Source organism: Varanus komodoensis, unplaced genomic scaffold, assembly GCF_004798865.1.
Source record: "Varanus komodoensis strain SLA01 unplaced genomic scaffold, ASM479886v1 scaffold4, whole genome shotgun sequence".
Lineage (NCBI taxonomy): Eukaryota > Metazoa > Chordata > Lepidosauria > Squamata > Varanidae > Varanus > Varanus komodoensis.
Window position 1 is genome coordinate 2,396,479 of NW_025335941.1, and position 12,815 is coordinate 2,409,293.

At 39.7% G+C, this 12,815-nt stretch overlaps 1 protein-coding gene across 2 annotated transcripts in view; it reads right to left on the bottom strand.

Moving 5' to 3' along the window:
* Positions 1-791: 791 nt before the first annotated feature.
* The window catches only part of PCYT1B (phosphate cytidylyltransferase 1B, choline), a 31,320-nt gene continuing 19,296 nt past the window's right edge, over positions 792-12,815 (bottom strand). For both annotated transcript variants that reach the window (XM_044442620.1, XM_044442621.1), the window contains exons 3-8: positions 11,548-11,664; positions 10,440-10,591; positions 8,606-8,684; positions 7,392-7,534; positions 5,630-5,818; positions 792-1,832 (exon numbers count right to left, since the gene is read on the bottom strand). In XM_044442620.1, coding sequence (XP_044298555.1) covers positions 1,611-1,832; positions 5,630-5,818; positions 7,392-7,534; positions 8,606-8,684; positions 10,440-10,591; positions 11,548-11,664 — 902 coding nt within the window. In that variant the 3' untranslated portion in view covers positions 792-1,610. The remainder of the gene's footprint in view (positions 1,833-5,629; positions 5,819-7,391; positions 7,535-8,605; positions 8,685-10,439; positions 10,592-11,547; positions 11,665-12,815) is intronic.

A 12,815-nucleotide genomic window follows, 5' to 3' on the forward strand; every position in this document is an offset into this window, starting at 1 on the left:
GCATACGTTTTTGTGCAGATTATTTTAAACCACTCATGCACTGTTGCAGAAATTGGCCAAAATGAATCTAAGTCTGGAAAAATGAGAAACTGAGCAGAACCAAAACTGATTTGCCCAACACTACCTAAATTTATTTGTCAGTCCCTAAACTTACAGTGCTTGAAAATGCCATATACAGAAAAGCAAAATTCTGAACTCTGGTCTCTTATTGGCCATGCTAACATTCTGAATGAGCCTCAACGTCCATTGGTTTTCATACGTCTACCTCATTTTGCAAGACAGGCCTATCATGTTTGGCTTTGGCATACCAGTGGTACGTGTACCACTGCATCAACCCTATTGATGCAAGCTGCTATAATCTCAGGATTAGTGGGCACAGGGAATACACAGTTTCTTCTGTGTACCTACATGCTGCATAAGTAACTGAGTATCTGAGCATATAGTGGGGGATATGCTTTCATACTCTGAAAAACACTTTCTCATCTTCAGAATAGGATGAGATGTAGCTCCGTATGTAATTTGTGGCATACTTAATTATTAAAATATGTTTAAATACAAAGATCAGTAATGAAGGCCTGATTCTAATGTAATGTTTTTGGTTCTGTAGAATTGGTCATGGGCTTTCATGAGTGTAAACACATTAAAACATGACAGTAGAATGGGTTAGCATTTCAGACAATCCCATAAAACTGACTTCTTAATGTGTCCAGCTTCAGCTCACGGCAAGCAGAAAACATTTTTCTTTACATGGAAATATACTTGTGAAAATAAATTTAAAAGCCTTGTGAGTACAAAACATTACATGGGAGCTAGGTGGGGCATTGGTCTGTGGATTATTTAATAAATTTCCCCTGGTGTGAAATTTATTTGAAATGCACGGCTTCTATAGCAATGTCTGAGTAAAAACTGACCAAAAAAAGAAGACGTTTTGGCTTTAGAGGCACTGGTAGAACATAATAACAGTTGACCAAATGAATTGTATTCACATTAAAATAAATTTGCCCTGTATGTACAAAAGCCTGTTCAACAAGCAACATCCAGTAAACTTAATAGATCCAAAATAAGTCCATTGCGATAGAGAGGTTCAGGTTTGGTGTGGTTTGTTTCTGGGGTTTATTGTTTGCTGTTGCTTACGCTGTTTCTAGACAGTGCTTCATGTTTGTTCTAGTGAAGTCCAGCCTTTTGGCAGATATGCAATGGAGCTCAGATGTAGATGCATCTTGTCCAGCCAAAGGGAATGCCACTTCATACCTTAAACCTAACTGGCTCCTATGAAAAAGTGCAAGGATCTCCTTATATGCAAGGATTCCTCATAACACTTCAGTGACTTGAGCAGCAACCACTGCAACAGCACAATAAAGCGTTTATAATCATTGGGAAGTGTGTCGTATTTTTGCATATCTTGTCATTGTGTGCTGCTGGTCTGGCTACCCCACCATTCAGCAAGTTATGCTATAGCCAAAATCTTCTGTGCTCCAGTATCACTGTGGTACCCATTTCCTTTCCAGAAACATCTCATGCATCTTTTTTCTTTTCCTTTCCACTTCACTTGCGAAGTAGTGGGCCATCTATGTAGCTCTTTCTTTTTCTCAGTACTGCTACTCCTCTTTCTACTTCTCATCTTCATCTCCTTCGCTCATGCTGCTGATAGATGCTGAGGCAGCTTTTGGAGAGGAAGGGGGGGAAGCCTGGGAAGCCTTTCTGAAAAGCCAGGGGGAGGGCGGAGATGGAGATCGTGATGGGGAACGTCCTCGTGTTGGACTGCTTGTGGGGCTCTGCCTGGGAGACAGGGCTTGAAGCATGCGCCCACTCCGCTCTTGAAACATCTGCTTCTGGAAAGCAAACAGAGAAAAATAGGTTTATTCATAGATCATCATATCCATAGATGGTCAACCTGATAAGAACAGATCAGTGGTTCAGAATGCAATTGAACGTTGCAAAGAGAGTTAAAATAGGGGTTTCCTCCTTACACATGCATGGTTCAGAAACTTAAACATGTAAATTCTATTTTAAATTCTATTTTAGTCCTTTTCAATTGCAAGTGGTTAAGTATTTTTACACTATCATGGAACTATTGTTTGTGTGGAGCAGAAAGAAGTAGAGAATAATCTACATATGGATTTATGTTGTGAAAAAAGTAAAAGGGTTAGTATCATATTACATATAGATTCTGGATACATTCTGGCCACAGTACAGTTTCATGCAAGTGTTTCAACCATAGCACCTTCCTCAGCAGTTCACAACCTCAAGTTGCCAAGAATTAAATCTGGGACCTTCTTCACATGAAGGAGGCTGCTCTATCAATTCACCCAAGGAGCAAAACAATATTAGAATAATTTCTAGCTTTTTAAATAGGCTATGCACTACTTACTCTACCTTCCCCATAATGTATGTAGGCTCAAAATGTATTATTCCACAAATAGTTATTGTAATAATAGCTTATTAATAGATACACATTTATGATCTGAGAATTGAGCATGTGTGGAACTATTTCTGTACATCCAATGTCAACACTAAAAGCAACATCTGATATGGAAAATTAATGTTAAGAATATTTTTGACAGTAATAGCAAGTTATAAAACTTTTGCTATTACTGACATGGACTTCATTTTCACCCTCCCCACCCGAACAGCATGGCTTTACTGTTGCTAAGCTTTTCTCTAGAACAATGCCACCTCTGATTTCATTCTTCACTGGGTAATTTTATGTGGCTTGGCCTTACAAAGGCCTTCACATCAAATTGCTTTCCTGCTCTGTAGTTGCTCCCACTCTCAGACCCAGAACAACACACAAGGACATGCACACACATTCACCTCCTATTTTCAATTGATAAAAATGTATGTAGCTGAATTCCTAAGCTTGCAGCAGAACATCTTTAAGTCTGAATATTAAAGCATCAGTGCTGATGCTTTACTTAGCATTTTCGTGTGCAAAGTACTATTTTTGGTCCTAACCAGGTGGTTCTCTACAAAACCCTTTCTGATGTTAAATTGGAGGTACCATATCTGGTGGCAAAGAACATGCTTCAGACAAGGAACGTTCCAGATTTAATCCCTGGCATCACATTTAAAGGATTTCAGGTAGTGGGTTGCCCTATGATGAGACCCCTTGCCACCTCCCACCATTCCCCTGAACTTTTTTAAAATTTCCCTCTAAATGTTGTCCATAAAACTGTGGAGTGCCCAAATGGCCACATTTATCTTGACCTGGTAGTAAGAAGCCACTTCACAGGTGGATGGATGGATGGATGGACAGATGGATAGGTGTGGCATTGTTCCTACTTTACTGATTTACAAGCAAAGTCTAAGCTATTGTGGCATATCCATAGGGCAGTAATACATTTATTATTTATTTATTTAGAAAATTTCTAGGCCGCCCCATTCGCCGAAGCCTCGGGGCGGCTTGCAAATAAATAAATTAAAATTCATAAATAGCAATATAAAATACACATAACTGTATAAAATATAAATTATAAACAGAACTAGACTTCCCAAGTGCAGTTTAACTACTCCAAACTGTTTCCGGGGGGAAAACAGAGATTTTCCTTGAGCATACTTTATATCACATCCATTTTCCTATTATAAAAATGTAAAATGGAAGGAAAATACCAAACCATGCTATTGTAATTACATAAATCCTACTTGAAAGTAGTGCTAATTCTAGTCTATATCTATATCTACTTCTAGTCTCTATATCTATATAGAGACTAGAAGAGCTTGTGTATATTTAGGTAGACAGCTAGCAAAGTACAGGAGGAAAACCTGAAATAAATCCGATCAAACGTAGGTTAGAACACAGTTTAAGGTCTGTTCTGTGACAGTGATGATAGTGGAGTTGCTCTTCTCTGTCACCATTGTATTAGCACCATGCTGTATAGCAGGGTCATTTGGGTAATAGAGGGGTTGTTACATTTTAGGCCCCAACACAGTTAGGCGTAACTCTCAGCAATTCACTGTGATGAGTTTGTAAAACATTTTGGTGATAAAATTGTTCATATCTCCTCTGAATTGAACTCTGCTATGAGAGCAACCTGAGTGGAGATTGCCCAATTTTGATGGGTGAGTTTTATCTTGTTCAGCCTGAGGGTTAGTCTCATTTCTGTGTCAGACCTTGGACATTGTGGTTAGTAAAAGCTGCCAGAGAGGTACTGGTCAATAGGGTGGTAGAGATTTTAAATGATTCTTTAAAGGAGACTACGTTCCAGTTCCATTAAAACAAGCTGTGAGACCTCTTACAAAAACAGACCAAACAAACAGATCTAATTATTGGCTAGACTGCAGAATTCCTTTTTTGAGTAAGATCCTAGAATGTGGTGGCAACTCAACTATAGGTTATCTTGGTTGAAGATGCTTATTTGGTTCTCGGTTCAGGTGTGATCTGGGGCAAACACACCTTGGCCATCTTGGTGGATATCCTGTACTGGGGAGTACATTCATATTGCTTCTGCTGAACTTTTCAGTTGCATTTGGTACCATCAACCAAGGTATCCTTCTGAGCTGTTTGTTCAGTACGAACTGGGGACACTGTTTTGCAATGTTCTGGTCCTATTTGATTGTGTGTTCCCAGAATGTTGGTCATCACCTTGGCCTCTAGGGTTAGTCAGGCTTTGTTTTGTCCCTTATGCTTTTTAACATCTACATGAAACTGCTGAGGAAGTCATCTGGAGATATGGAACTAGGGCTCATTGCTAAGCTGATGATACCCAGTTCTATTTTTGCCAAGGAAGCTGTGAAATTCCAGCACAGTTGTCTGGATGTAGTGGTGGTTTGGATGTGGGCCAACAACCTGAGACTTGGTCAAGACAAGATGGGGAAAACTAGGAAAGCTAATCCAAAATTAGACATACAGTCTCCTCTGGATGGGATGGCACTCCTACTGAAGGACCAGATTCACCACTTGGAAGAGAAGGCATCTGATTTGGGCATTGTTCTTGGAAGGTCAGGTAACTGATGTGAGCAGGTATGCTGTTGCTCAGTTTTGTAGAAGTTATGCCCTTTCCCAGAGAAAATGGATCTGGTCACAATGATCTATAGCTCATTCACCTCCCATTTTTGCTACCGCAACACTATCTATGTGCAGATGACCTTGAGGAGTGTTGAAAACTAGTGCTAGTACAAACTAGCCACGTTGCTGTGGCCTGTTTGCTTTCTGGTTTGAGCTTTACTTATGGTAATATACTCATCCTAAAGCAACTACACTGGGATCTCTTTGAGGGCACAATTCAAGGGGATAGTGCTTACCTGTAAAGTCCTAAATAGTTTGGGATCCAAAAGACCACCTACTTCTATATCAATTGCCTTAGCTTAATATAGGCTTCAGAGGGCTTGTTTGATGTTCATTTAGTAAAAACCCAGGACATGGCCTTTTCTGTGGCAGCAACCTGATTGTGGAACTTTCTCCCTAGGGAGGTTATTTTTGCTTCTTCTTTGATCAGTTATAGTTGGACCATTATACAACCTAATGTTTGCATGATTTCAAATGTAACTTCACTACCTTGCTTTAAATATGATTTTTCTCACATTTTGAGTTTGTTAGAAAACTTGTTATCATATAATTTCACATGATTTAATGTATATGTTACCTTGCAGACCTAAAAGTGGCTCATAAATTATAAAGATAAATAAATACCCAAGCTCCGTCTGGCCCAAATAGCTCTAGGAAGTTGCCAATAAACTCTCTAGATTTCTCTTCCCATTTCTGAATAAGATCATGACTCTTTTCTTCTACACGATTCACAAATTCTTTAGATTTTTCTTCCACATTTTTCACTTTTTCCTTCATTTTGTCTACTTGATTTTGAAAACGATATTTCTTCTCCTAATAAAAACAAAAAACAAAATAGACTTACAAAGAGGCCATGAGGTGGAAGTAAAGCTTGACTAAGTTGAAGTTGAATAACTATTAAGTATACCTGCTGAAACATCATGAGCTGTCAAAATGTAACCAAGAAGCACAGTTTAACAAATGAAAAATGAAATTTAGTTTCCCATAGAAGCAACTTTAGAACAGTGGAATCAGTGTAAGGTGTGGATGGATCTTGTTAAACCTCTGTTCATTTTTCTTCATCTGAATGAGGTCTGCATTGTAGACCTGTAGCTAACAAACATTTGGGATGGGTGTATCTGTCAGCATCTCAGCAGAGGGTTTGACAAATTTTATTTAAGATCTCTTTCAGAGGCCCTATTCAGTTTATGTTGGTGGAAACACAGGACACAGCATTTACTATGACTGCACCTACTCATGGGCAGGCGACATTGAGAAAGACCCCTGTCTTTCCAGAAGTTTGATGTTTGGAACATTGGGGAAAATACAGGGCTGCTTCCAAAAGTGTCCATGTGAAAACTATTTATGTACTTTTCCTTTCTTAGCCTTTCAGAGGCTAGTGCAATGTTGGTGCATTCAGTGATGGTGCATTCAAAAGGAGAAAGATGGTTAGGAGCACGTGACTTAGGGTTTACTGCAAACAGAAATGCAGTATCTGTTCTTAACAGAAAGTAAATGGTACCAGGTCTACACAGGTGCAAAAAAGAAAGATCAAGCCCATATTTCTGTCCTCTATCATTTAATGGTGAAGACTGTGCATATATATTTCATACAGGTGCACATTTTGCGAAACTGTATTATTAGGTGGTGGGTTTGTAGTCTCCTATATGACCTTATTATATAATGTGACCATAGTTTTCCCCCTGCCCCCTGACTCTGAACACAAAACACTTATACACACTGGGGGAAAATTATGAAGCAATTCTAAGCAGAGCTTATAAACATGATAGGGAATTTATTTAAAGAGCTTCAGTGTTAACCCTTTTGGAATCCATCCTCCAGAATCTGTGAACTTCCTCTCATGGTCAGCCTAGCCCCACAAAACGAGCCAAGCCTGTGAACAGTTACAGACCCTTGGTTGCACAATTGGCAGCCTTCCACCAGCCACCATTCCCAGCAACCAGACTTCTTCCATGCTTGCTGCTCCTGGCAGCAGCTCATGCAGAAAAGGGGCTCAGAGCGCAGGCGTGCTGGCTCCCATTCCCAGTGGTCAACCTTCTGCCCTGCTCACTGCTGCAAGCAACAGCGGGAGACACAGAAGAACGGCACTGCTGTTCAACACATGGGGACCGATCCCTGACAAGTACCCTGTGAATCCTGGGCACGCCCACCAAGAACTTGGACTCTGGGCTGCTGCAAGCAGGAAATTCAGCAGATTTTATACCCAAAATGTTTTCTGCGCACATCCCTAGTGTTAATTAATGACATGAAACAGACCGTGAACATTCTAATTATAAATATTTGCTTAGAAAAGTTACAACAAAACAGACTTGATCTTTGTTTGCTACCCACCCCCTTTTCAAATCCAATCTGGTTTGAGCATAACTGGTGAGATTGATGCACTTACATTTATAAAGCTGACATTCAGCTCTTTAGCAGTATATCCTCTCTGCAGGTTGCGACGGGCATAAACATCATAATCACGTACAATTCTAGTTATAATATCTGAAGTTGAGATGCCTTCAGTTCTCTGAGTTGGCACAAACATTCCTGATTAAAGACAAAAAGGAAAAGGGAGCTATGAGATTTCTGTTATTTCAGAATGACACAGGCATGGCTTGTTGTTATGTGTGAACCTAGCATCCATGGTGAAGGTTGGCACATTTGCTATGAAACCACATGGAGAAACAACAGTTTGTTGTAAGGTTTGCATACTACACCATTGCTTGTCATTATGTATGCCCCAGTTACAGTGTTTCTGCATGGCTTCTACATGTCTGCCATAGAGTTCGGTGGCTGCAGCTGACGGTCAAGCATCCAGTTTTCACTGATCTAGCAACCGCTAGAGGCAGCTGCAGCCTTGCTCTAATTGGCTGCTTTCTACCACTTTATTTTCTGTCTTTGCACTGCCTCCCCAATGCCCAGCCAGAGCTTTGGAATGACGGTGGCAGTGGGGAATTATGTCATGCCATCTCCAGCAGTGGCAGCTGCAGAGATGGCCAGGCTTGGTGCTACTGTCTGGTCATTGCACTTTGCTGGACCAGCACTTTGAAATGGCTGTGTGTTTCTTCTACTTGGGGAGCCAGAACTATCTTCTTGTGATGGTAATTTTACACAAAAGAAGCATATGGGCTGGAGCATCTAGTTTGTGGGGGAAAGTGGTACTGAGTTACATGGATCTTTGGTCTAACTGATCAGGGCTTTTCTTATGTCCACATGTTTTCCTATCATAGTTAGACTCCAACAGAAAAGTAGAAGTTCACCTTTCTGCATAGCTCTTAACAGTATAAGAACTTTTCAGAACCTAACTGGGCTATACATCCTAACATTCTTCTCCAAAGTCAAGTGGATACATATGAAAAAAGCTGTAAAGGTAGCTCACATGATAATACTGAAGGACACACATAAAGGATTCAACAAGATTTCCTGTTTTTTGTTCCTCCAGAAAAAACAGAGTTAGGGTTTTGAGATAAAAGCACTTGAAGGCAGCATTCTTACGTGCTGCAATAGTCCACAGAAAGTATGTACCTCTGTTTCTCACATCTGCCTGCACTGATTGTTGCATGAGGGAGTAGTATACTTAATAGCTGAAAACTAAGTGCATGAATACACTGGTCCCACCTGCCTCCTTTATATGCTTGTAAACATCATCTGAACCAGCAGAGGAATATGGAATGTCATCATGGGCTACAAAATCAATCTGTAAAACACAGAAGGTAGCAAATTAAGTTGGCACATACTGCATTCTTTCTTGTTATTTTAGAAGCCTAGCTTCTTCTTCACCTATATCAGTTCGCCTATTGACTTCAAAGAAGATTCATACGAGCATTAAACAAGTATATTTGCATTAGGTTACTATGATAACTATGCAGTACATGAACCTCTGGCTCAGGGAACTATTTTGGAGTCATGTACGCAATACCAAAAGAGGGACATAAAGCTGACTATTGTCACTTTCACAATTTCCATCATTAGCACAGAATTCCTTAGTTCCCACAGAACAATATGCACCACCATACTTGCTCATTCATGTTAAAACTAATGACCCTGCTACAGGAAACCTAGCATGCTACTTGAAGCACTTGGTTCTCAACACAATGAAACTTGCAGGAGTGGCTACTCAAGAATATGGCATAGCTACTAATGGTAAAATTATTGGTCATACTCTCAGTTGTCACTGAGTAGAGGGGTTCAGATATCAGGAGAGGGTTCTGTAACTTCTGTAATAGTGAAGAGATACCCAATCTTGACATTCAGTGAAGCAGCAGAAACTTTATTATTTTATAAACTGCACCAATAGTCCTATATAAGATTCTTGGGCTGAAATATGAATAGCACTGTTAATCCAGTTCGTTCCATGTTATGTAGGTAACCTGCAAATCTCACTCCACCATTCTTTATTGTCTGCAGAAAACTTTCTTTCCTGCTGTTGTGGTTAGGCTTGCACGTATTGCAATTTTGAAAGTGAAAACTACTCTGAAGTAAATTTCATTGTGATCAGTGGGCCTTACTCCCAAACAACTGTGCATAGGATTATACACTAAGTAGGGCATAAATAAATGAACAATTATGCTTACATAGATCAAAAACAGTTTACGCATTTGCCTGTCTGAACATGTGCAAAACATTACTCCTTCTAAAACAATCACTTTGTTGAAGTTCAGAAGAATGCTGGTACTTGAAGGATAATGTGTAAAGATAGCATACCTAGGGCCAGAAGTATAAGGCTGCTGTTGCAACAGTAAGAAGTTAATGGTTCTAATGTGCTGAGGATGGAAGAAAAATGCACATATTATACATCTTAGTCGTGTAGCTTTGCTCCATTTTGCTTGGGTTACTTTACCTTCTAGGAACGTCTCAGGATGGTGTAGCTAATGGGTCTGGATACATAGTAAAGCCACTTATTCCTTTGGGACCAGTAGATATAAGTAATGATGGTCAATTCTTCCTCAGTTTGATTCAGAATTGGGCTCAGCAAGCCACAGTATTTTTTTTGTCTTGTTTTAAAGTCAGATATAGCTTGTCAGTTGCAACCCAAATTGGATCCTGTTTCACTCCCAATGGCATCATTCAAATCTAAATGGGTCTGAATCACTTTTACAACCCCCAATGAGCTTTCAAGCTCCTTACATGCGGCAATTTCTGCTTTTTCTTTTTTTTTGGTTAGTGTTAGGAAGGGAAGTTGCCTCATACTCTCAGAACCTACATTACACCCATTACGAGGGTGATGGAGAGAACATCTTTCCTGCTGCTGCCATTGCTGCCACCATGTAAGTGTGGAGGAATTATTCTGCACCTTGGATTAAAATCTGGGCTAGAGAAAGACTGTAGAGAACAAGCCCAGTTCAGCAACTGGTATGCTTTATAAGCATGCCTATTTCATATTCAAAACTATATCATTTGAAGCATTTGGTAAAATTGCTAAAAATTGCTAACAGAAAGAAGAGGAACGCACCTTGTGCTTTTCTAGGAATTCTGGTGTGAGTGTCCATGGAGCATCTCTGATGACTTCATCTACGTAGCGGCAATGTCTGAGGGCCTCATATCTCTCTGCTTCATTCATAACAGTGAAGCCTTTAAACTTGTGGGTTAGATCATCACTGCAAACTGACATACACACATAAGTACAATTCAAAACACAGTGACACAAGCCCAGTAAAACAGAGCATATCTATTTGGTTAGAAATCCTTCACTTCACCATCCTGTACTGTATCCTGTGGGATGGATGTAGATTTTCTCATACTGCAGAAGACCCCCTCAAATTAATGGTACTTGAGCTAAGCATCACTAACTTAATTAGGGTTAAGTAGGTCATATTGGCCACAGGGACCTCCTTCCTCAGTCACTCTATTTCAGCGATAAATTCCAGTGATGGGAAAAGGGGACAATAGCCCATCATACAAACTTGGGTGAGATGAGGCTTCCTCAGCTGTCATTCCAGAGGCAACCACAAAGGGAGATGAGATGGGAGGCAGTGCCATTCTATCGGTCCTGCTACAAGTCCCCGTCCTTCTTTCCTCCCTATTCCTTTTTCTTTTTGACTTGTTTTTACAGATTAATTGTAAGCCATTCTAGGAGCCATTTTTGACTGAGGGAAGAATATTTGTTTTAAATAAAATTTAAATAGGTCTTCAGAACGTCCCATGCTACATTTCTGTTCCTATGAGATCTAAAAGGAGGCAGAAAATTATTCTTGATTACATCTGATTTAAATTTCTTCTTGGTCTCAATTAAGAAAAAAAACTCCCCACAAGTCTATAACTTCTTTCTATGGAATAGAGGCATTAGTGCACATCATATGTAGAAAATAAAAACTTAAGAAGAACCCTGCTGGGTCAAACAAGAGGCCTCTCAAGTCCACTGTCCTGTTTTCTGTAGGGGCTGTGTAGATGCCTCTATGACACAGATAAATACACTTCCCTCATTGACATTTCACAACGACTGGTAGCCTTAAAACTTTGCCTGTGCAAGATTCAAGCAAGCAACCTCCCGATTCTTTTTATGCCTCTCCTGCAGACTGTACATAGAGATAACCTGATTTTGTTGTTGTTGTTGGCCTTACCTCCTACCAACAAGTAGCTGTTGGGAAACAGATTTTTGGCTTGCATAAGAGCTCTAGCATGACCAGAATGGAAGAGATCAAATATTCCATCTGCATAGACTCTGACAGGTCTGTCCACTGTGGAAGCAAGGAAACAATTTCCAGGTCAAAGAAGAACTGAAAGTGAAGTATGTCAGACTACAAATGCATATTTGCTAGGTATATTCAAATCTCAATGGTTAGATTCACCAAGCAGAGATGAGAGGAGTTTTGTGTGTGGAGCAGGGGGATTGTTTTGCTGATGTGGCAGATCAGCCGGACTGAAAAAAAAGTCCAGGTTAGAAAAGTAAATCACTATTTTTAAAAACAGTAATATAGAAAACTGATACCAAGATTTTAAAAATGCATGATGACATGTATATTATTGAAATGTTTTAAAAATCAGAACTCTCCTAAAATGTGAGGCATTTAGATTTCTTTTTAATTGATGAAGTGTACTTTCTTGAGCAAGGTGTCAAAGTTTGGTGGTCACTAGCATCTGATAGCAACATGTCACTGCTATTCAGGGAGTTTCTAACCTCTCCACAAGTGCTCTCTTTTCTCCTACAATGTTGTGTGTGTGCACGCGTGTGTGTGATACGCTGAGGGTTAGCCCTGGCTTTCTGTGTTCCTATACAAGCATGCTCCTCTATCCCCTGTAGGAACAAGTGAATGCCACTATATCTGCTATGAGAAGAATATCAGCACTCCAATACATTAACAATTCCAGGCATATGTTGTGGTCATCAGTTTTCAGTTACGTATGTCTGAAGAAAAGGAAATATATCTCTATGTGTAATAGAGTCAAAAATTATTTTCCATTCCTGAATGGAACATTCCATTAGTACTTATGGAGAGACTCCTTCTGTAAGTGCAACTCTTCTTCCATGAATGGATGCCTTTTCAGGAAATGTTTGCATGCAATCTTATTTATTAAATATATATCCTTTATTTCCACCAAAAAAATGTACTCTGGCTTCATCTGGGATTGTCAGTATTCACATAGGACTATTTGAATTCACATGCATCCACAACATTTACCAAATATACAATAAAAGTACATGCACTCATCAGAACAGATCAATCAAGTTTGGACACCTTTTATGGGTCAGGCAACTGGAACAAGAAATTGTATGTTAATGGGCATTTTCTTATCAAATGCACACTCCAGTAATGTAATCTGTCTTTCCTAGAAAACATTTTTTCTAACTGCAAGTAAAGATATGAATGCGGTATTGCATTGCAATCAT